The sequence below is a fragment of the Eschrichtius robustus genome, chromosome 19 (assembly GCF_028021215.1).
Source record: "Eschrichtius robustus isolate mEscRob2 chromosome 19, mEscRob2.pri, whole genome shotgun sequence".
In the NCBI taxonomy this organism is placed as follows: domain Eukaryota; kingdom Metazoa; phylum Chordata; class Mammalia; order Artiodactyla; family Eschrichtiidae; genus Eschrichtius; species Eschrichtius robustus.
Window position 1 is genome coordinate 28,331,010 of NC_090842.1, and position 23,603 is coordinate 28,354,612.

General features: G+C 57.2%; 2 protein-coding genes across 6 annotated transcripts in view; one reads left to right on the top strand and one right to left on the bottom strand.

Moving 5' to 3' along the window:
- ADGRG5 (adhesion G protein-coupled receptor G5) overlaps window positions 1-367 on the bottom strand; it is a 28,565-nt gene extending 28,198 nt beyond the window's left edge. For all 3 annotated transcript variants that reach the window (XM_068528726.1, XM_068528725.1, XM_068528724.1), the window contains exon 1: window positions 280-367. The gene's annotated coding sequence lies outside the window, so the exon portion shown is untranslated. The remainder of the gene's footprint in view (window positions 1-279) is intronic.
- Window positions 4-21,796, top strand: CCDC102A (coiled-coil domain containing 102A). Of its 3 annotated transcripts, XM_068528723.1 has the most exons (10): window positions 2,892-3,054; window positions 3,829-3,875; window positions 7,663-8,413; window positions 10,577-10,803; window positions 12,451-12,559; window positions 15,030-15,146; window positions 15,497-15,706; window positions 17,140-17,310; window positions 18,259-18,362; window positions 20,596-21,796. In XM_068528723.1, exons 3-10 carry the CDS (start codon window positions 7,823-7,825, stop codon window positions 20,723-20,725), a joined length of 1,659 nt encoding a protein of 552 aa, XP_068384824.1. In that variant the 5' UTR covers window positions 2,892-3,054; window positions 3,829-3,875; window positions 7,663-7,822; the 3' UTR covers window positions 20,726-21,796. The 3 variants fall into 3 exon arrangements, with proteins under 3 accessions (XP_068384822.1, XP_068384824.1, XP_068384823.1); XM_068528721.1 differs by lacking the exons at window positions 2,892-3,054; window positions 3,829-3,875 and adding an exon at window positions 4-82; XM_068528722.1 differs by lacking the exon at window positions 3,829-3,875.
- Window positions 21,797-23,603: the final 1,807 nt, after the last annotated feature.

Below are 23,603 nucleotides of genomic sequence, written 5' to 3' on the forward strand. Positions count from 1 at the left end.
GCGGCGGCCGCAGCAAGCCCCGTGCCCGCTCCGCCCATCCGCGGCGGGTCGGACGTCCGGAGCCCGCGGGTCCCCGGCCGAGGTGAGCGGGGCCGCCAATGCAGGAGACCGAAAGCCACAGCTTCCCGGGAACTCCCTCCAGGCCGCGAACCTTCCGCGGGAGGGAAGGGGTTAAGTTGGGGGCGTGTTGGAGGAGAGGAGAGCACTGGGGCTCTCGCGTCCGCAGCAACCCCCAGACTCGGAGCAGAACTTCCTAGCCCCCTCCCCGGGTTCCCCCACCTCCTGGGGCCCGGGCCTCGGGAGTGAAGGGGCTGCGGGAGTTGGGGGTAAGGCAGGGCCGCCCTCGGAATGCAGCAGGCCGGGGCCGGACGGGAGGGGGGCGCCAGCGGGCGGGGGCGGAATTTGGAACTCTCCCGGGGGACCCAACGTGGTCACCATGGCGAGTGCGGGATGGACAGGCAGCGCGGGCCAATCGGAGCGCGACGCCACTGCCCTAGGCCTGCGGCGGCTGCCAATGAGGGACCGCGTGGTGGGGTGGGCGGGACCGCGTCTCGAGGGGCCAGGAGACCCTCCTCCCTCAGCCCGCCGCTACCGTGAGCTGGGAGGCTGGGGAGCGGGCAAGGAAGTGAGGTCTAAGGCGGCTCGTGGTCGTGGGAGGGCAGAAGGGGAGTTTCTGGAAGGAGTTGGGGCAGGTGGAACGACGGCTCAGTGCGAGGAGAAGGGAGTGGGCCTCGGTTGCCTCACCGTTCTGATTGTACGAACGACTGGTGTCCAGCATGCCCGTTCCCCATCCGGGGCTTCAGTTTTTCCGTCTTAAGTGTCGGTTATGTAGGGCTGTTGTGGAGCTTGGATTAGTTCGTATTGGCGCAGATTTTTCCCACTTGTTGGACAAAGCTTTTAGGTATCTTGTTAGTGCCTCTCCCCATCCTACAAGTAAGGAAACAGCCTCAGAGAGGGCACGGACTTACAGATAGCACACAGCATAACAGAGGCAGAGATGAGACTCGTGGGAAGTCTGCTGTACAAGAGTGAATAGTTCAAGGAGTTGCTCAGAGGCCCGGGGCAGGGGTCTGCCCCCATGAAAGGCTCCCATCCTCTCCCAGCTATGCTTGGCCACTTGGCCTGATGACTGAGGACCCCATTGTGTAGGTGGTCCCAGGGGCATCCTGCCCCTCAGGTGATCACGACCCAGGAGGGGAGGCATCCCGTTCCAGCATACTAGCGCCCCACCCCCAGCCCTACTTTGCTGCTGGTCCTCTATGTGGATGTGGACCAGTAGCTGTACCTCTGGGTCTCAGTTGGCCCATTTATAAAGAAGGGAGTTCTGATCGGTGATTTAGGATATCTGTGGCTCCTGGATATGAGATGGGGGTACCTGGGAACAGGCCAGGGGTGGCTATCCCCTCGGGCTCCGGTTCAACCTGCAAGCTCAGCTTACCTTCCTCCCTCCTTCTCAGTCCTCTCCTGGAGGTCCAGTGACTGGAGCGTGGGCAGCAGGTCAGAGGGACAGGCGCCCACACTTTGTGGGCTGACCAGCCTTGGACCCTGCACTTATCCAATCAGGCCGTCCTTTGTGGTTTCCTGCCGGGCTCTGCTCCCTGCCCACAGCCAGGCCTGTGGCCACAGGCCAGCCCCAGAGCCCCACCTGAAAGGTTCTGGGAGAACATAGAGGGTTTCTGAGCTGGAGGGAAGAGTAGGGCCACCAGGCGCACCGGCCCCAATCCCCTAAACTAGGCCTCAGCATTGCTTACTCTTCTGACTAGATATGAGTCATCTAAACATGCTAAGGACAAAACACAAAGTTGTCCCCCTGTGAGTCAGGCTTCCTCAGGTAAGATGCCTGATCCTTGACCTGGCCATGAGATGACTTCTCACTGTGACCTTGGCCTCAGACAGACTCTGACACCTACCTGTCTCAGAGCCTGGCCACAGAGTGACTCCTGATCCTTAGGATGGCTCAACCCTCCCAGGTTATAGGCAACCCTTAACTGTTCCTTTTCCATCCATCAACCTGGGAAGCATTTATGCAGCATCTGGGCCCTGTGCTGACAGCCAGCGAGACCAAGATGCCCTTGTGGACTTCACAGTGTGGCAACTGCTGAAGAACAGGGAGGTGCCAGTGCTTTGGGAGCACTAACATACTCTGTGTACAAGGTCAGGGAAGGCTACCCAGAAGAGAGGTATCCCAAAGTAGGTCTTAAAGGATGCGTAGGAGTTTGCTGCTGGAGAAAGAAAGGAGAAACAAACATTCCAAACAGGTCCACGAGCAGCAGGAACCACTGGTCACTCTGTGTAGACAGGGCTGATGAGGGCCTAGCCTGAGGCAAATATCAGATCAAAACATTATTGTTTCTGTCCTATGAGTGGCCAGCCGCTGCCTGGAGCAGTGAGGATGGCTGCAGGGATGGGGTTCAGGAGCTCTGAGTCCCACGTGGCCCCGCTGCCCAGCTCAGGGGATGTGAAGCCATGGTTCAGCCTTCTGCTCTCCACCCCACCAGCCAACTTGGAGCAAATGTTGTATGCAGGGCCTGTCCTAGTGGCTCTGGGTGGCACAAGTGTCCTACCTGGGTTGGGGGAAGCCTGGACTGCAAGAAGAGAGAGGGCAGCTGGCCAGGTCTGGCTGCGGAAGGTTATGGGGCTCTGCTCCCCGGCAGAGAGCGGGGCTGGGGAGGCCAAGGCATTTTCTGGAGGTGGTGGAACTGAGCTTGAAGCGTGGGTGGGGTTTCAGAGGCTGAGGGGGGCATCCCAAGTGGGGGAACAGCCTGAGCAGAAACCCTGAGGATTCAAGCAGGAATAGACCCGTCTGGCTGGTGGGAGGCAAGAGAGGGGAGGGTGGGTGGGAAAGGCTCTCTGGGCCTGTGGAGGCTGGTCCCTCCTCCACCTAATCCTTGGGAGGTGGTGACACCCTGCAGGAATCAGGAGGCCACCCCACACATATCTGCACACCCCTGGGGAAGAAGGCGCTGAGCCTGGTGGGGAAGGGCAGGCAGGGTAGGGCAGCTGGAGCCTGTCTCTACAACTGCAAGCTGAACCTCCGTGTGGCATCGACTCTCGGTGAGTGTGTACGTTACCAGGGCTTGGGTGTATGTGTGTGTGTGTGTGTGTGTCCGTCCATCCGTGTCCCCAAGGCTGTGTTATGTGAGTGGGGTGGGGGTAGGGGTGAGGGGAGGCGTTGCTGGGCAGAGTCTAGCTGCCCTTAAGTGTGTGTGCAGGGCTCCTGGTGTACTGGGGGTGGGCTTCTCCAGAAAGCCGACCTTGGGCTCCCACCCCCATGCCTTTACATGTGTGCGCACACACACCCTTCAGGGGACCCTGGGCCTGCAGGAGGAAAGGCGGGGGTGCTGTTCAGAGCCCCTCTGTCCCCACTGCTCCCTACCGCCAGCCCCCAGGAGGGGCCGGGCCAGGCTCCTGGGGAGGGGAACAGGAGCTGAGTCTGGAGCCCACCCCTGCCTTTAGTGTGGGCGCCTGGAAGCCATTAGGGGCCGGGGTGGCGCCTGCCCTGCCCCTGCGCGACAGGCTTGGGATTCCTGGAAGGAGTGGGCCACCCCTCCCTGCCAAGCCCCATGCCAGGCCTGGCAGCTCCCAGAGTGTCAGAGAGGATGTGGCAGTAGCCCCCCCCCCACCCCCGCCACCCTCTCAGTTTAGGGGCTGCAGGACGGGCCCAGCAGACAGGGGCCCGGCCCTGAGCACCCCCTCCTCACCACTCCCCCTCCCCCGTTCCCAGCACAGCTCTGGTGGTGCTGCCGGGGGCTGCCTGCCGGGCTGGCACTGTATTTCCTGCCTCCTTCCCCTCCCCCATAGGCTCTCACATTGTTTTTCTTTTCCCAGAGCTTCTCCATGTGGAGCTGGGCCAGGAAAATGGGGCGAGGAGGAGTGTGAGTGTCCGTGTATGTGTTCGTGTGTATATGCTTGTCTTAGGGATGAATATGTATCTTTGCATGTCTCTGTGTGTCCATCATTGTGGGCACGTATATGTCTTCAGGTGTGTCTGTAACGCTGTATCTACAAGTGAGCGTCTCTGTGCATACATATAGTTGTGTGTGCATATGGGGCCATCTCTGAGTGTGTGTGTGTCTGCCCGTGTCTCTGTGTCTATATTTACATGTATGGGATTGCTTGTGTGTCTGCAGATGTGTGTCTGGGTGTGCACATGTCTGTGAATGCACATGGAATCTAGGCCAGCCACCTCATTGCACAGTTGGAGAGACTGAGTCACAGTGGGCACTCAGCCTTCCAGGGATCCCTTGGGGAGTCAGGGGTGTACAGGGACCTGAAACCTAGGTCTGTATGGCTGTGTCTGTGTGCATAACTTTGTGCAGGTGTTACTGGGGTTGAGACATGCATGTTTGTGTGTCTGGAACTATGGGTGGTGACAAGGCATCACCAGTTACTCATATGTCCCAAACTTGGATGATTAAAATGCAAATTCCCAGCCCCACACCTACTGAACATGATTCTCTGGGGGGGGGTGAGGCCCAGGAACTGCATTTTAAGCAAGTGTCCAGGTGAATCTGAAAGACTCCTTGATCTAGAAGCGCTGGCCTCCCTCACCCCCCACCCCAGTTCTACAGGCGGAGAAACTGAGGCCCAGTATGGGGCAGTGGTTTACATGAGGTTGGTGACAGAGCTGGGCCTAGACCTGGCGCCTGGTGAAGGCAGACAGTAAACAAACAGCAAATGCACTAGAGAAATGGAGGGGGATCACTGAGGAACTATGACACTGATGGTCATGGATTGAAACTGACACTGGTCCACACAGTGGTGTAAAACCTGCGATGCCTGGTTATACGGGTGAAGGCAGGAGCAGGCAGAGCGGTGGAGGCGACCAGGGTTGGCGTCGCCTGGAGAGACAAGAACAGGTGAGACAGCTGGGGCGCTCAGGGCGTTTGCGAGGACGAGGTTGCGACCATGGCCCGTAGCAAGGAGAGAAGGGACAGGGTGGGCGGTGGGGACAGTGAACAGGCGGGGCGATCGGTAGGCTGTAGCTCCTTTGGAGACTGAAGAATTTTTGGTGTTGGAGCCCTAGAGGGAGTGAGCTTGGAACTGACTCTTGAGAGAGGTCACAGCTATTGGTAATGAGAAAGGTTGCGGCCACTGGCATGATCAGGTTTGTGTTTTTTTTTTTTTTAATAAATTTATTTATTTATTTTTGGATGCGTTGGGTCTTCGTTGCTGCATGGGCTTCTCATTGCGGTGGCTTCTCTTGTTGCGGAGCATGGGCTCTAGGCACGCCGGCTGCAGTAGTTGCGGCATGTGGGCTCAGTAGTTGTGACTCACGGGCTCTAGAGCAGAGGCTCAGTAGTCGTGGCGCACGGGCTTAGTTGGTCCGTGGCATGTGGGATCTTCCCGGACCAGGGCTCGAACCCGTGTCCCCCGCATTGGCAGCGGATTCTTAACCACTGCACCACCAGAGAAGTCCCAGGTTTGTGTTTTTAAAAACTCACTCTAGCTGCCGCTCTTGAGAATGGATTTGAAGAAGGCAAAAGGGGGCAGGGGGAAGGGGCAGGGAGGGCGGTGGCGGCGGTCTCCCAGGTGGGAGATGATGGTGGTGGCCTTGACAGGTTAGTGGCTGAGGAGGAAGAAGGTGGATAGATCCACGTGATGTGTGGCAGACAGACTGACGTGACTTGGAGGCGGGGATAGAGCAGATTCCAGGATGTTCCCCACAGCATGAAGGAGTAAGGAAATGCTCTTCTCCCAGAGGGGACATCAGAAGGAGGATCCAGTAGTGGGGAGAGTGGAGACGGTGAATCCCATCCGACCAAGCTGAGTCTGAGCTGTCTGAGGGACATGCTGGTGGTGTGGGCGGTTCTGGAGGGCAGCCCGGTGTGGAGAGAGAGATTCGGGGTTATTGAGGACATGGTGAGACGGCTCAGGCAGGGGCAGCCAGAGAGGAGAAGAGGGCGAGGACTGGATGGCACCCGCACTCCAGGGAAGCTGATGGGGAACAGCTGGAGAAGAGGAGGAAAACCCGGAGAACATCCTGGGAGAGAGCAATGCAAGAAAGGAGGGATGGAAGGTGCCCAGAGCTAGAGAGGGCACACCTGTGAGGGCTGAGCTGTGCCCAGTGGGTGGGGCAGGGGAGCTGGAAGCCAGCCTGGCAAGGCCTGATGAGAGAGAGAGAGGGAGGTGGACAGGGCGGAGACAGCAAGTGTGGACCACTCTGGATGGGCCTTGAAAGGGAGGAGACAGAGAAGTGAGGTGAAAGTGCCAGGAGAGACTTCAGCAGGTGGGGAGGCCCCCTGGAGAGGGATCATTGGCAGGGGTGGGAGAAGCTGGATGTGGGGGGACCTTTGACCCAAGGAGGGAGAGCCCCTCTGTCCTCTTAGGGGCAGAGAGGAGGGGGCCGTGGGGCTTGGGGCAGGACAGGGAGGGAGTGCCAGCCTTACAGCTTCTCCTTTCACTGCGAACTCTGACATTAGATCACCTGCCAAGAGTGAGGGGCTTAGAGGCCGGAGGAGGGTGAAGAGGGGACACAGAGCGTTGGCCAGACAGTGTTGGGACACTGTTCCGGGTTGCTGAGAGCCCCACCAGCAGTGCCCTGATGGGTCCCTGAAAAAAGGAAGAGATGGCAATCAGGGCAGGTCCTTAGGGGCCGGGGTGAGGATCTGTGGGACAGGCCCAGCTGAATGGGGAAGGAAGTACGAGATGCCCTGAGGGGCTGCTCCTGGTGGTCAGCACAAAGCCACATGGAGGGAGAGTGTGGCAGGTTGGGGATAGAGAGGGGCACGTGTCTCACTTATTTTAAAGGGGACGTGGCCCATGAACAGCAGAGCTCAGCGGCAGGCATGGGGGGCACCTCACCACACCGCACCGCCACCATCTAGACACCGGCTTATTTCTGTCGTACCACCAGCGCGTGCAGGTATTCACCAAACCTGCACCAGTGTTTGCGTTTGGACTTCTGGATGCTGTATCTGGATTAACTCCAGGGCTTAACTTTGCTGAGCCTCCCTTTCCTCTTCAGTAAATGTCTATAATTTCCCCCAAGTCTGTTGAGAGGATAGTTCACATAGCCATGGTGCCTGGCCCTCCATAAATGTCACTGTCATTGTCATCACGTGCTGGGACAAAGACCAGGAGCCAGCCCCTGCCCTCAGCAAACTCACAGCCTGGGGTCAGGATGGGGAGCACACAGGGACACAGATAAGTGGTACAGTGAGATTGGCTAGTGGAGACACGGGCTGGGGCTGACCACCTGGCCTGAGGGGGTCCGGGAAAACTTCTTGAAGAAGGTGATATCTCAGATAAGTTTTAAGGATGAGAAGCGTTAGCCCAGTGCAGGAAGAGGCTGGGAGGGGACTCCTGGCGGCAGGGCCAGCATGGAAGCATGCAGCATTCCGGGTGGAGAGAGAATAGTATAAGCCATTCACTGTATGAGATGGGACCTGAAGGTGAGGGACAGCAGATCAAGGTTTCAGGTCAGCTGCGGCTGCTGCAGGGTGAAGGGACTCAAGGGGTAAGTCTGGAGGCCAGTGAGGAAGCGGTTGCAGGCCCTTGCTCACCATTCCAGCCTCACTGGGGCTTCTGGAGGTGACCATTTTCACTCCTCCCACCTTTGCCCATGCTGTTCCCTCTGCCGGTTACTCCCTTCCCATGGCTGAGCTTAAGAATATGGACGGATGGTAGTCACCTCCTAATAATGGTTGTGTTCTCCCACAGGTTGGAGGAGGCGTCCCCCGCCCCGTGGCCGGGAGAACAGCGGGTAGCAGTGGCCATCATGCACAGTGGTATCGCGTCCGCCGCGCGCGCCCCGCGACGCCTCTGAGTCTGGGAGTTCCAGCCCAGGGCCCGCGAGCCTGCCCGCCCCCGCGGCCACACCATGAGCCACGGGCCGAGCCCCCGGCTGGCCGAGTCCCCGCAGCTGTCCAAAGGTAGCCTCCTGACCATCTTGGGCAGCCCGTCGCCCGAGCGCATGGGGCCGGCCGACTCGCTGCCGCCCACGCCGCCGAGCGGCACGCCCTCGCCCGGGCCACCTCCCGCTCTGCCGCTGCCGCCGGCGCCCGCGCTGCTGGCCGACGGGGACTGGGAGAGCCGTGAGGAGCTGCGGCTGCGGGAGTTGGAAGAGGCGCGCGCGCGGGCGGCGCAGATGGAGAAGACCATGCGCTGGTGGTCGGACTGCACGGCCAACTGGCGCGAGAAGTGGAGCAAGGTGCGCGCCGAGCGCAACCGCGCGCGCGAGGAGGTGCGCCAGCTGCGCCAGCGTCTCGACGCGCTCACCAAGGAGCTGGCGGGCGCGCGGCGCGAGCGCCAGGAGGCGCAGGGCGAGTGCGAGGCGCGGGGCCGCGAGCTGGCGCGGCTGCGGGGCGCCCGGGGGGTCACGGACAGGACGCCTGACGGTCCCGAGACCGAGCCAGAGAGGGAGCAGGAGCCAGTGCGCGACGTCGGGTCGGAGAGACCCCAGGGCAGCCAGGTGCGCGGCGGCGGGGGGGGGGGGGGGGGGGGGGACGGGGCTGCTGGGCGGGGCCTTCACGCTGGAGTTTAGAAGTGGGAGGGGCTGATTGACTCGGGCAGAAGAGGTGGCCGCCTGTCTCAGAAAGAGGGGTAGTAAGGGCCGGGCCTGCAGGGAGGTTTCACTCCTTCAGGGGGTCGGGCTCTGCACTGCAGGGCCCCAGGTTACCTCCCTTCCAGAGACCGCCCCCAGGGCAGAGAGTCCCCGGTTCTGGTGGTCCCTCCACTCCCACACCTGAGTAGCCAACAGAACCAAGAAATCATCCTCTTTGAGCAGGAGCAGGTTCTAAGCACTTACCTGGAAGACATCCATTAGTAGCAGAGCTGAATCCATTCATTCGTTCAATTTGAATTTAGGGGAAGGGAGAAACATTTATAAGAGGTGTCAATCAAAGCTGAGGGGTGGGGGGTTATCAGGGCAATGGGAGCACAGAAGAGGTCCCAGATCCAGGCTTTGAGGAGGGGGCTGCACAGAAGCTCTTCTGGAAGCAGTCCATTTAAGCTGAGACTAGGAGAATGCGGAGGAATTGGCTGTGAAAAGTGCAGGAATGCATTCCAGGTGATGGAAATTCTGTGCAAAAACCTAGAGGCTGAGAGTGCCTGGTGAGTCTGGGAAATGGCATCCATGGTTCGATGGGCACCTCCACAGGGCGCTAGGCTCTGCGTGTGCATTGTCTGGTTAATTCTCAGAGCAACCCCAGGAAGTATTTCCTTTACAAACGAGAACACTGAGGCGTTGAGAGGTTAAGTACCAATGGCTCCCAGCTGGTGACTAGAGTCACTGGGAGTTGACCCCAGGTGAACTCCAGAGCCCATGGTGATAATAGTCAGTATATCTGGAATATTAATGGTGTGTGTGGAGGGCAGCCTCCCCTGAACCAGCAGGCCTGTCACCAGAAGGCCATCTAGGGACAGAGTCCAGCCTCAGGTTGCTCCCAGCTCTGTCCCCAGGCAGGCCAGCTCCTCTAGCTAAGATTCTTGGCTGCCCCTCTCCTCTCCTGCCTGTGGGCTAGAGTGGGCACTGCTGCCTCCTGGTGGCTGAAGCCCCTCCTCCCCAGGCCTGCATGGTGTTTGCAGTTGGGGTTCATTGCTTTTCTTCGGGACAGGGAATGAGAGCCCCTGTATACCAACCAGCCTCACGGCACTATTCCTGTTCTCTCCTTCTTCTGGTTATGAGTCACAGTCGAGGGGGTGGCAGGTACCAGCGGTGGGAGCTCTGGAGTTGCAGTCTGAGTTTGCTCTCCAGCCCAGCCGTGTCTTCTGTGACCCACAGCAAGTCCCTTCTTCCCTCCCTGTTTCCTCATTTGTGAATTGGAGCTTTGGACCAGGTGGCATGAGAGGCCCCCACCCAGACAGTCTGAGATACAAGAGGAGTAGAATCTCACTCCTCAGGGAGGCCTCAGGGCCACTGTCCCAGTCTGGATAGGAAAACCAAGGGCCAGTCAGGGAAGGGCCTGGCCCAGACTCATCTGGAAAGGCTGTGGGAAAAGCCAGGCTGTAACAGAGGCCATGGGCATCTTGGGTCTGTAGTCAGAGGCAGGCCAGGGGGCAGACAAGGGCAGAGGGGAAGGGGAGCCTGGCAGGGAGGAAGAGGCCTCAGAGTTGAATTAATAATCCCTCACTGCTTCCTATCTGGGAGCTGGTTCTGCTCGCAGAGGCCACCCCCCTTCCTGTGCATCTTTTACCACTTATCATGTTTCAGGTGTTTGCACCTGAAAAACGGGATCTTCGAGTGGGAATTCCTTTTGAGGGAATCTAGTCCTTATTCGTTGTAGGAATCCCTGCTTCTACATTCATTCACACCAGTGTCCCACCAAATGTTTGCATAGTTCCACTGACAGGGAGCTTACCACCTATTCTGGGGACTCTTCCAGGATTCAGGGAACCTTAGTGGCTGACTCTGTGTGCACTTCCAGGCAGTGCAGGGGGAGGGTGTGTCCCTCCCTCTCCAGGGGTGGAGAAGCAGGCAGCAGAGAGAAAACTGGGGTCCAGAAGGACTGTGTGACTTGCCCAAGGTTACCCACCAAGCTGATGCCAGACCCTGGGCCTAGGAGAGGCCACGATGAAGGCCAAGAGGGTGAGGATTCAGCCACCACTGACCCAGCCTCCACCTTGGACCCCACAGGAGCTGGAGCTGGTGGAGGGCCTGCTGAAGAGCAGACCAGAGGAGCCCGAGGGCTGCTGGGAGGCACGCAGCGTAGGGGCCGGGGCCTCACGGGGCAGCTCGGGCCGCCAGGAGCGCAGCCGACTGCCCTGGGAGGACACCGCCACCATCGAGGAGGACGCCTCCAAGTTGACTGCCCTGCGGCTACGGCTGGATGAGTCCCAGAAGGTGCTGCTCAAGGAGCGAGAGTAAGTCCCGGGAGGCAGGCAGGGGCCGGGGGCCGGGCCAGGCCACGCCAGGGCGTCCTCAGAATCCCGGAATGAAAATCCGTGTCTCAGAAGGTGGGATTCACTGAAGCGGAATGGTACTGTTTCAGTCTTGGGGCTTTAGAACAGTGGTGCTCTGCCCAAGGACACAGTGTGAGGGTTTTTTTATTGTTATTAATTCAAATAATACGTGTTGGGCATCGGGGTCAGGCTCTGCTCGGCAGTGAGGATACAGCCATCAGTAAGACCAGAAATCCCTGCCTTCGTGGGGGGAGAGTGCCGTGGGCAAAAATAAAAGCGGGGAAGAAGGGATAGGGAGATTGGGGGGTTGCAGCTGGGAATTTGGCTTTGGACGTGTTGAGTTTGAGATGGCACGGAAGCAGTTGGGGACATGAATGAATCTGGAGTTTGTGAGACGGGTCTGGGCTGGAGGTAAAAATGCAAGAGTCATCGGCAAATAGATGATACTGAAAGCCGTGAGCTGGGGTGAGAGTGGATAGGGAGGTGGCCAGAGGATGGGGCCCTGAAGCTGACCAAGTTTAGAAGAAGAGGGAAGCAGCAAAGGAGACAGGAGAAGGGAGCCAGTGGGGGGCAGAGAAAGCAGGAGAAACTGTGTCACAGAGGAGAGGGTGGTCAGCTAGTCAAGTAGGAAAAGGACTGAGCACTGAGCAGTGGATTCAGGACGTGGAGGTCGCCAGTTACCTTGATCGGGGCACAAGCCTGATTATGATGAATATTTTGTAACACCCTCTTTTCTGTCCAGAAATTAAATACAAAGATAGTTTAACTTAACTACACACAGAAGTCTTTTAAAAATCAACATAATGCCCGTGTGAAGATAGAGGCAGAGATCAGGGTGATGCTTCTGTAAGCCAAGGAACACCAGAAATTGCCAGCAAACCACCAGAAGCCAGGGGAGAGGCATAGAACAGATTTCCTCTCACACCCCTCACGTGGAACCAACCCTGCCAACACCTTGATCTTAGACTTGGAGCCTCCAGAACTATGAGACAATACATTTCTGTTTAAGCAAAACAAACAAAAATCAATCTATTGTACAAACTGAAATGTAAAGAAATACTAGACTTTCAGAATGGGAGACCAGCACGGTGTGGGGTTGGTCGTAAAGCACTGTGTGCTGGGGCCAGACACCATGCTTGTTACCCACAGTGCCTCCTTCACATTCAGGACAGAGTGCAGGGTGGGGGTCATGAGAACACATGGGACTGCCACCCAGTGATGATGACAAGAGGGGACCCGTCCTTCAGAGAGTCACTGGACAGTGTTTTCCAGCTTTTCCAACTGCAAAGCTGTGTGTTCAAACCAAGCCTACATAAAACAGATAGGAAGAAATGGGGGTCTCATTTGGCAGATGAGCCCAGGGCCCAGTGCCCTGGAGACCTGGTCACTCCACACACACTGGGAGCTGGGCACCTGTAGCTGTGCAGAGGGTGGAGCTCCAGAAGAAATGCAAAACCAGGGTGCCTGCCGCAGAGTGGGGTGCCAGGGCCTTGAATGCAGAGGCAAGCACTTTGGACGTGGGATTGACAGGTGCAGACTACATAGGAGGACTCAGCAGAGGGCCCCAGTGGACTCACCCCCATTTATCCCTCCCTCTCCCCTCCCCAGGGATAAAATGGCACTGAGCAGGAACATTGAGAAGCTGGAGGGGGAGCTCAGCCAGTGGAAGATCAAGTATGAGGAGCTGAGCAAGACCAAGCAGGAGATGCTCAAGCAAGTGAGTCCTGGAGACCACAGGGCTTCCTGGAGGAAGCAGTGCTGCACTGTCGAATTTCAGCAGAGGGAATGGAAGAAAGAAGGGAATTCATTCATTCACTGTCAAGCACCAGCCATGTGCCATGCAGTGTTCTGAGTACTGGGGCAGGCAATGTCCTTACCTTCAGGAGCTCACCTTAGCAGGGGCCGTGGTGAGGGAGACCAACAGTAAGCAGGTAGATAAATTCAGAAGCTGTGAAGGAGTCAAAACACAATCAGAGAAATGAGGTGGTGGGTCATAGAAATGCCTCTCTAAGAGGGTGACATTTGAGGCAAGACCTAAAGTGATTAGAAGAAGCCACCCTTGAGAAGAGATAGGGGCAGAGTTCCTGGCAGAAGGTACAGCAAATGCAAAGGTCCTGAGGCCAGAACAAGCCTAGTGTGTTCAGGAAATAGAGGCCAGTGTGGCTGGAGGATAGTAAGTGAGAGATGAGATTGCAAGGGGAGCTAAATCCCATAGGCCTTGTAGACCAAGATGAAGGGGAGGAGTCTGGACGTTCACTGGGCACATGGTGCGAAATCTCGCTGGAGCCTCACAGCAGTCAAGAAATCTGGGTCCTGATGTCCCCATCTTACAAATGAGGAAATTGAGGCCCCAGCTGGCAGAGAGGGGATTCCACCACTGCAGTCGGGGGACTCAGGACAGGCAGGGGTCAGGCTGGGCTTCCCTCACTGCTTCCTGTGCAGGCCCTGATGGCCACCAGGGGGCGCAGCCACCCACGGAAAGCTGGGCTGGATCCCTGCTTTTCCAGAAGGCGGGAGGTTCACAGACCTCAGAGCCTGAAACTGTCCTGGAAAACCAGTCTTTAAGTAGAATCTCTTTAAGGAATCTCCTAAAATAGAGCTTCCCAGACGTCACCCTCATCCTCCTGAGTCAGCATCTTTGGGGGTTGGGTCCAAGAATCTGTCATTTTAATCTTTTCAAATTGTGTAATCTTTTGAAGAAAAGTGAGTAAGACACAACTGTGCAGATTTACAGATACATAATTATAAAGCTTCTCATTTGTATCAGGCTTTCTTCCCTCAACATTCCATATTTAAGGCTCATCCATGCCATTGCAAAGAGCATTCATCTGGCAGTTTTCCCTGCTGTACAACAGTGAATCTGCACAATTTTAAAAGCACCCCAGGCGATTCTCATGTGACCAACCCCACACCCACAGGCAGACCCGGATTCAGATCCACTGGGTGCGTTCAGCCAGTGTTCACTGCCCTGGGCCCAGGCCATACAGGGATACGGAGGCGGGCAGACAGACACGCTGTCTGTCCTCCCGAGCTCACATTCTTGGGGGGACGGGGGGATGGAGAAGTACCCCTTCTAGGCAGGGAGGACAGGAGAGGCCTCCCTGAGGAGGGAGCATTTAGGCCAAGACCTGAGAATGAGAAAAGTCAGCCCTTCAAGATACCTCGGAACGGGGGCACCAGGCAGAGGGAACCACACGTGTGAAGCCTGCAGTGGACAGGAACTTGTGTATTTGAGGACTAGGGAGGAGGCCGAGGTGCCCAGAGCACAGAGAGCTCAAGGGAGAGAGGTGGGAGATGCGGTCGAGGGGAGACAGGTAGGGGTCCAGTTGTGCAGGGCTTTAGGGGACCATAGGGAGGGGTCAGTTTTTATCTTTTTTTTTTTTTTTAAATTATTTATTTATTTATTTTGGCTGCATTGGGTCTTCGTTGCTGCACGCGGGCCCTCTCTAGTTGCGGCGAGCGGGGGCTACTCTTTGTTGCAGTGCACGGGCTTCTCATTGCGGTGGTTTCTCTTATTGCAGAGCACGGTCTCTAGGCGCACGGGCTTCAGTAGTTGTGGCACGCAGGCTCAGTAGTTGTGGCTGGCGGGCTCTAGAGCGCAGGCTCAGTAGTTGTGGCACGTGGGTTCAGTAGTTGTGGGATCTTCCCAGACCAGGGCTCGAACCCATGTCCCCTGCATTGGCAGGCAGATTCTTAACCACTGCGCCACCAGGGAAATCCGTCAGTTTTTATCTTAAGGAACCTGGGAATGGAGATATGATTGGGTTTATCTTTTTTGTTTTTATTTATTTTTTGGCCACACCGCATAGCTTGCAGGATCTTAGTTCCCCAAGTGGGGATTGAATCGGAGCCCCCTGCAGTGGAAGTGCCCGAGTCCTAACCACTGGACCGCTAGGGAATTCCCCTGGGTTTATCTTTTTTAAAAGCTCCGCCTAGGCTATTGTTGTGGAAAGTGGGTTGACTGGGGAGGTGGGGGGGGCAAGAGTGGACACTGGGAGGCTAGATGGTAATGAGGTAGGAGGCGAGAGATGTCGGAAGAGGCAGAAGTGGTCAAATTCGGGGTCTGTTCTAGATACCCGGTGGCCCATTTGGGCACCACCTCAGGCTCCTTGCTGAGTCCTTCCACACCAGTGCCCACCCCCAGGGCTGGTGGTCCTCACCTAACCAGGCTGTGCTGTATCATGCAGCTCAGCATCCTGAAGGAGGCCCACCAGGACGAGCTGGGCCGCATGTCTGAAGACCTGGAGGACGAGCTGGGTGCACGCTCCAGCATGGACAGGAAGATGGCGGAGCTGAGGGGCGAGGTGAGGCCACTGGGAGCGCCTGGGGCTTGGGGGACCAGGGGCCCTGCCACCAGCCGTCATTCACGTAGAAGAGGGCAGGAACCAGGCCTGTACACTAAGGGGGAGCCAGCCACACCCCGAGGGTGCTCCAATCTGCAGGGGGTGGGCCTCTCTCCCACACAGAGACTAGGAGCTCCCTCACATCCTGCACACCGTGAAATAAGCCCGGGTTAATTATAGCCGCTGCAGCTGGACCTGCTTCCTGGAGCCAAAAAAACGGCTGCAGGAGGAGGTGGGGAGGGGGAGCCTCGAGCTCTGGCCTTCCGTGCCCCCTCCCTGTGGACCCCTCTCCCTGTCCTGCCCTGTTGCAGATGGAGCGGCTGCAGGCGGAGAACGCAGCCGAGTGGGGTCGCCGTGAGCGGCTGGAGACAGAGAAGCTGGGCCTAGAGCGTGAGAACAAGAAGCTGCGGGCACAGGTCGGGGACCTGGAGGAGGCGCTGGCCCGGCGACGGCGGCAGACAGCCAGCGCGCTGGACTGCGACCTGCGGGCCAGCCAGGCCGCGCTCTTCGAGAAGAACAAGGTGGGGCAGTGGGTGGCGCGGCCAGGGCTGGGGCAGAGTGCCTCCTGGGTGTCCAGCTCCAACCCGCAGGGGGCCAGGGACCGTTGAAGTAACAACTACGGACAGAGGTGGTAATCGCCCCAGCCGCGGCTCCTGCCGGGCGCCCACTGTGGGCCAGGCTCAGTGATGTCATAGTAGCTGCATTTATGGGGCAACACTGTGGGCCAGGCCCTGTGCCGGTGCTTTTTGTCCATGATATCACTTAATCCTCTCAACAGCCCTTTTATTAACCCAACAAATGTTTACTGAGCACAGTGTGTAAGCCTTGTTCTAGGTGCTGGGGACACAGCAGTGAACAGACAGGAGGGACGTGGCCTCCCCTCGTGGAGCTGGTGGCTCAGGGGGATGCAGGTGTTTTTCCCTCCCTCACACACTCACGCTGGTCACACAGCTCCATGGCTGGGCAGGAAGAGGGAAGAGGGAATACCAAGGGACCTGGCTTAGGCCCTGGTCATGGGGAGACTTCCCTGAGGCAGTGACGTTTGATCCCAGGTCTCAAGGGAAAGCAGGTGTTGACTGGTAGTGAACTGATTCCGGGAGAGAATTCGGAAATACTGTGAATGAACGTCCCATGGTGACAGGGACTTGGAGCTTTGGAGGAGCAGGGAGGCCGGTGTGGCTGGAGGGCAGTGGGCAAGAAGGACGTGGTAGGTGAGACAGGAGCTCAGGGCCACCTTTGAAGAGTAAGAGGTAGGTGCAAGCAGGTTGCGGTTCTGAGCGCTCACTGGCTGCTGTGTGGAAGGCGGATAGGAAGGCAAGCCGGTGGGGAGTCTGTCGCCGTTTCCTGGGGCAGCGGGAGATGATGGAGGCCAGGACCAGGCTGAGGTTGGTGGAGATGGAACAAAGAGGATGGATTCAAGAGACCTTTAGGTAGTGCCTGTCCCCATTTCATGGATGTGAAAACTGAGGCTCAGAGAAATCACAGAGCTCAGGGGTGGGCAGCTCCTCTCCTGGCTGCTCATCCTCTTCCCAGCCACTCTGGCTTCTGATCTCTTTTCTTCCGACACCCACTCCCCAGCTTAGCTCATTTCCAGACCCAGGGCTTTAATGCCATTTACACACCAAAGAGTCCCGACTTCACCCCTCCCCAGAAAACATGACTCAGCTCAAGTAGGCTGCTGGACACCTCCATGTCTTCTCCAGCAGGCGCCCCAGAGTTACATGTCCAGAATGGAGCCACCAGTTCCACCCACCTCTTCCCTCATTGCCCCGCATGCCTTCTCACCTCACTAGACAGCAGCTCTAGCCTCCAGCTGCTCAGCCAGCCCTAGTACTGGTATTTTAGACAGCAGGTGGAGAGATTCCGGGCAAGAGAGACACCGGCACCCCTAGAACTGCCTGACCTCATGGAACTCCCTCGCACGAGCCCTCCCCCAATCTCTGCTCCCCTGCAGGAGCTGGCAGACCTGAAGCATGTGCACAGCAAGCTGAAGAAGCAATTCCAGGAGAAGGTGGCAGAGCTGGCACACGCCAACCGGCGGGTGGAACAGCACGAGGCAGAGGTGAAGAAGCTGCGGCTGCGGGTGGAGGAGCTCAAGAAGGAGCTGGCCCAGGCTGAGGACGAGGTGAGCGCCTGCTGGGGCCCAAAGCACAGCCTGCAGACCTCAGCTGGGGGAGGTGGGAGTGGGGCTGCAGGGCCCTCCCATGTCGGTCCATGCTGGATCCCCTGGCACAAGCCTGACTCTCAAGAGGGACCCAGGATACAGCAGGTGGGTGGGTGACAGATGGTGTGTGGGTAGGAGGATGGGAAGAAAAATGGACAGACAAGGTGGATAAGTGGTTGAATAGATTAATGGATGGATGAGTGGGTGGATATGGAGTTGGTTAAATAGAAGGACAGAAGGATAACTCCATGGATGGATGAACAGATGGATGAGGGAATAGGTGGACAGATGGATGGGAGAGAGGATAGATGGATGAGATGTAACAACAGATGTCTGATGGGTGATTGGTTGGATGGATGGATGGATAGGTAGATAGATGGGTGGATGGATGGATGATGGATGGATATATGGAAAGATGGATGACTGAGTGGATAGTGGAAAGATGGACAGACAGCTGACTGGGTCAGTGGGTGGAAGAATGAATGGAGAGGGAAAGAAGGACAGAAGGATGGGAGGACACAAGGGTAGGGTGAATGGGTGTCTGAAGAGATTAATGAACGGTGAGTGGGTAGGTGGGTATCTCCATGAGCAGATGGATATTTCCATAGATGAGTGGTCAGATGGACAGATTCGTAGGGTAGGTGGGTTGATGGATGGATCGGTAGCTTGGGGCGTTAGAGGATGGGTAGACTTGGAAGGGAGGGGCAACAGGAAAGAAGAGAAGCGAAAGGGATGTTTCCCTGGAGGAGGTGGGCCTTGGTCTAGGCCTCAGAGGAGCGACAGGAGTTGCTCTTGGGGAAGGTCATTCCCACAGAGGAACAGCAGGAGTGGCTGGTCCTAAGCAGATGGCAGGGCAGGCTGGCCCAGCCCAAGGTGACTCCCATGCTCTTGGCCCTGCTCACCCCCCAGTTGGACGAGGCCCACAACCAGGCGCGTAAGCTGCAGCGGTCACTGGACGAGCAGACGGAGCAAAGCGAGAACCTGCAAGTGCAGCTGGAGCACGTGCAGTCCAGGTGGGCCCAGCGTGCAGCCCCTCCGGGGGAGGACTCCTGGCTGGGGCACAGAAACAGGGCAGAGGCGCTTCCAGCCGAGGGAAGCCAAGGGTCAGGGGTCAGGGTTGGAGCCCTGAGTGGGGCTAGTGGGGAAGACAGAGAAGGAAGAGATCTGGACGTCCTGGGGCCAGAATCCTGTCCCCTCCAGGCAGGAAGGGCCAGGGCCAGGAAACCAGGGAAGGGAATGCAGGAAGTAAGACCAGCTGGGAGCCTTGGAATTGTGTCGTGTGTCCAGAGGATAGGAGGGGCGGCCAAAGAGGTCAGGCCCAACGTGGGGCAGCAGGGAGGGCCAGTGGGTCTGGGGAGTCTTTGATAAGAAGAACGAGCAGGCGGGGGTGATCCTGAAGGACTGGAGGGCAGGGAACCACAGAGGAGCCCCGGCTTTGATGGCAGCCCCGACCCCCTCATCTGTAGACAGGACCCATCAGCCTCAGTGAGGGAGGACCAGAAGGTCTGGGGGACCCACCCAGCACACTCTGCATCCCTCCCCTGCCTCCCTCTCCATCACAACACCCTGTGAATGGCTCTCTCCCTCGACTCCCCCTCAGAGACATAAGATGACAGATAATATCTAGTCCAAGCCCCTCCCCATTTCAGAAGCCCCCACCTGAGACTGACTCTTCTTGTGCCGCGCCTGGGGCAGGCCCTTACCTACATCTTCTTATTTCATGGAATAGACAGAGCCCAGGCTCTGCAGCAGGCTGCCTGCGTGGTTGGGAATTCTGGCTCTGCACTTAGTAGCCGTGTCATTTTGGGCCACTTACTTGACCTCTCTTGGTCAGAGTTTGCTCATCTGTAAAATGGGCCTGATAACAGTTTTTATTACCTCTTGGTTGTGGGAATTAAATGAGCTGATCTATGCTTATAAAAGTACCTGGCACATAATAAATGCTAAATAGTAGTGGAGCTTTTGTATTTGGGTCAGATATTGTGCTGTAAGAATCATGCTCCTATGAGAGAAGGAAAGGGAAAGATTTTTTTCCTAGGGGGCTGGCAGACGAGGAAACTAAGGCACGAGAGGGTAAGTCCTTCCACAGCTACACAGCTAGTGGGTGGTCAGGCCAGATCACCCCCCGCCATCTGCCACCTGAGCCCTCATTTACAGAGCATGTACTATGTGTGCTGAGTTTCTGTGGCTTAGAGTACAAGCTATGGAGCCAGACCTGTCAGCTGTGTGCCCTGGCCAGCCGAGGCTCAGTTTCCCCAGCTGCCTGGGATGCTGCCTGTAAAGTGTTGTTCAGGGGCCCAGGCATGAGTCCAAGTCAGGCTCAGTGTCTGGCCAGCTCTGCCCCCCCCCACCCCACCCCCAGCCCCACCCAGCACACACCCCTCCAAAGGCCGCCTAGCCTCAGGGCTCTCCCGCAGTCTTGGCCACATTCTCTGGGAGCCATAAACTCCCAGAATGGGCAGGCAGACTCTGCCCAGCCTCTCAAGTGCTTCCATCAGGGAGGGCGGGGCTGCCCGGGACCGCTGCCTTATTTTATTTCCCAACTTTTTGTGCTTTAATGTTCCGGGGACAGCTCACTAAATCACAGTGCAGTAATGGAGGCCCCCGCCTGTGCCCCTCCCTGCCGTGTTAATAATTCATGCCTTCCAGTAAGATGCAGCCTGGGCGGCTACTCCGCTGGGGGTGGGGTGCAGGGGAGCCAGGGGAAAGGGGGGATGGGCATTTCCTCCACCACCTCTTCTTAGAGGGAAGTTTGCCTCATAAATTTTGGCTTTAGGAATTTTAATGTGGGGAAGAACTAGGGTGGAGCGCTTTCTCGCTGACATTAAGGATGTAGGGGACTCAGAACCCACACCCCCAAACTCTCTCCCTGTGGGCTTGGGAGCCTGGCTTGGGTTTGAATCCCAGCAGCATGACCTTGAGCCTGCTGCTTCACCTCTCTGAGCCCCTGGCCCACTCCAGAGCCAGCCAGCCAGTTCAGAGCCGAACACCTCTCACTGCTGTCTGTGGGACTTCGGGCAAATTACTCAACTGCTTTGTGCCTCAGTTTCCTTGTCTGTAAAATGGGGGCGACAGAAGCACCTCCCTCATTTCAGGGGCTTCTGGGAGGATGAAGTGAGGTGAGGTAATGTTTGTAAAAGGCCCAGTCTGGTGCCTGGCAGCAGGGAAGCGCTAGGGGCGGCTTAGCTGCTGTCAGCACCAGCTGATGAGGCTCACCCCTGACCTGCCTGTCACCCCGCCCCACAGGCTCCGCAGGCAGCAGCAGAATGCCCCCCTCTTTGGAAAGATCCGCAGTGCTCGCTTTGGCGCCGAGGAGGCGGGGGACGGAGCCAGTGACCTGGACGAGGATGAGGACCTGCAGATCCAGGTGGCCTAGAGCTCCCAGGGCTGGGCAGGACTGGCCAGCAGCCCGGGCCCCCGGGTGCCCAGGCTGACCAGCCACTTGAACTGATGCAGCTACCTGTGCTCGCTCTGGGAGCAGACCACGGTCCCTGCCACAGATGACTTCCTTCTCTCCCACAGTGGGCATCGGTGGTCCCACCTTACCTACACTCTGTGAAAGGGAAGCCATGGCCTATGTTTTATATATATATATATATAATATATATATATATGCCTGGGGTCCTTGGACCCATTTGGTTTTATAGACACAGGACCACTCTGAGGCCCACTCTAGGTGCCCCCCCCAACCCAGGACCTTCTTGAAGGGGGAGCGGGTGTCAAAGGAGGGCTGTTGGGACCTCCACCCAGGCTGCCTCTCTGGGCCTTAGGGGTCGGGCGGGGGTTGTGGCTGTTCATAGTACAATGTGATAAACCCAGTCTTTTGTAATAAATGGAGTTCAGGTTCTCGGGCTGGAGTCCTGAGAGTGTGGCAGATGTGGGCACGCAGTGTGGGGGACAGACAGGATCAGCCTACCCCTGGCACCGAACCTGAGCTCAGGAATATTGATATTAAGTCACTTGAATGACTTAATAAATGAATGAACGTGAGAAAGAATGAATGAATGAACACTGGAACTGCTGAATGGTCTGGAATCCAGCTCCTTTGAGGGGAAGGAAAAGGGAAGGCGCATGTCTAATCTGGAGGAGACTTCAGTTCTGGCACCAGATGAATTCAAATCTCTGCTCTGCCTCTTACTGGCTGTGCAACCTTGGGGAAGTTAATTGCCCTTTCTGAGCCTCAGTTTCTCCATCTATAAATTAGATGTCTCATAGAGCCATCAGGAGAATTCGGTGAATTCATCTGGAGCTCAGTAAAGGTTAGTTATAATTGAAATACTTGAAGGTATGCCCTGGAGAGGGGGGCTTTGCCAGCTGGGTCCTGCCGTAAGGGGTGAAGTTCAGGCAACTGACTGGTGGGTGTTTACCCAGAGGTAGGTATGAACACAACAAATAATAAATCCTTTTATCATTCCCCTAGCCCTGCTCTAGGTAGTGAAATTACAGGTAATCTTATTTTTGATACTTAATTTCTAAACCTTCTATGACCAGCCAATTTATATTAAATCTGGTGGAAAAGGTTATTAAAAACACAGTAGCATATATTTTTGAATCTTCACAAGTTGAGGTGGCATTTGAGACACCTGCCCTTGATGGGAGTTTTACATGAATTCTTGGTACCAGGGCCTGCTTTCTGCAGGAGGAGGCCCTCTCAGAACTGTTCTAGCACGCGGGCCGTGGCGAGTTCCCTGTATTCAGAGGTGAGTACAGAGAGGCTGGGCTCGGATCAGGGGCCTGGCACCAAAGAGGAGTTAAATTCAATTGATAGAAAAAAAAATTCAGTTAATAGAGGGGCTCCCTGCCCCGAGTGGCAGCTGCACTAAAGGACTTCTCTCTTGCTGTGGCCCAGTCTGAGGGACCCCTGGGGCCATGGTGCTGGGACCCAGTGGATGCCACAAGCCCTGGGGGCTGAGGGGAGGGGAGAGGCAGGCCCATGAGCCCAGCAGGGGGTAATAAATATGGGCACCAAACATGTCATGTCCCCTGTTGCCAGACCGCTGTTGCTAACCATGCTGGAGAGGTGGGGTTTGCTGTCATGGCAAAGAGGCCCAGGTCCCCTCCTGTGCTCTGAGGGGGAGAGGAGGGAGTGGGCAAGACCCAGCCACCGGGATCCACACCGCCACCCACCCCCGTGGGCCTTTCCTCACAAGCCAGGGCCAGCAGAAAAGGGAAAAGGCGCTGCGGGAAGAGGACCATTTCCTGCCGGGGAGCGGGGGCGGGGGGGGGGCTTCTTTCTGTTTTCTCTCCCGAACAGGAAGCGGGCCCTAGAAGAGGCTGAAAGTGCTGCCCTTTGACCCCCAGGAGCCAGGAGCCAGGCGCTCACTGACAGCAGCCCTGAGAGCCGCCCCTGGGCCCCCAGGCAGACCTGCCATTCCCAGACACAGAGCAGAGCGTCCGGCACAGCAGGCTCTCCCAGACTCCCTGGCACCTCCAGCGAGATAGTGTGGAGCAGGGGCCCCATTATAGCCCCTGTCTGCGGGCGGGGCCGCTCCTGAAAGCATCACAGAGGAGAGGGTCTGGCCTTCCGCCTCCAGTGTACAAGGGAGACCAGAAGCCTTGGGAGGGAAGCACAGCCGCAGACACAGGGCTGGAAGATTCTCTGGGCCTGGAACTCTCGCTGCCTCCCTGCTCACAGGCCTTCCGTCCCGGTGGTCATGAGAGCGACATCTGCCAACAGGAGCATCAGCTTTGGCTCCCGTGATGCTTCAAAAGCTATATTTAATGCATTGCTAATGTTAATAATGGGAGGTTTTCTCATAAAAAATGTGGGTTTCCCCCTCTTGAGAAATCAGCACCTCAGACCACGCTGGGCTCACACTCCTGCGTGGCTGCAGCCGCAAGGCTGAGAGGCAGGTGCTCTCCAGAAGGGGGCACGGCCACCCGCTGAGCCACAGTCCCCGCCTCTCCCTGCAGCCTTACCTGCACCCTCCTCGTCTCTATTACCGCCTGGCCCCCGAGGCGTGTGAGTGCCCTTCCTCTGGCCTAGTCCAGTCTTTCTTTGAACAGGTGAGGAAATTGAGTGGCTGAGAGGGGCGGCACTGGCCAAAGTCGGTGTAAAGTATAGCCAGGCCAAGTATACGTGTCATTCTTGGGATCAGAACTCCTGCAGGCTTCTTGTCACCACAGGGGTGACTGCCGAGAACAGGTAACATGTATTGAGCCACGCCATGTGCTTTACAGTCTTGTGAGGCAGGCACTCCCGTGGTCATCTCACTTGACACCAAGGATGCAGAGGCTCGGAGGGAGCAAGTAAC

What these genes read in the sequence shown, in the direction of transcription:
- CCDC102A (XM_068528721.1), top strand. Translation starts at nt 7,823, where the DNA reads ATGAGCCACGGGCCGAGCCCCCGGCTGGCCGAGTCCCCGCAGCTGTCC. An exon ending in AGCAGGAGATGCTCAAGCAA is followed by an intron (nt 12,560 to 15,029) that starts GTGAGTCCTGGA and finishes TGTATCATGCAG; the next exon opens with CTCAGCATCCTGAAGGAGGC. An exon ending in TGGCCCAGGCTGAGGACGAG is followed by an intron (nt 17,311 to 18,258) that starts GTGAGCGCCTGC and finishes CTCACCCCCCAG; the next exon opens with TTGGACGAGGCCCACAACCA.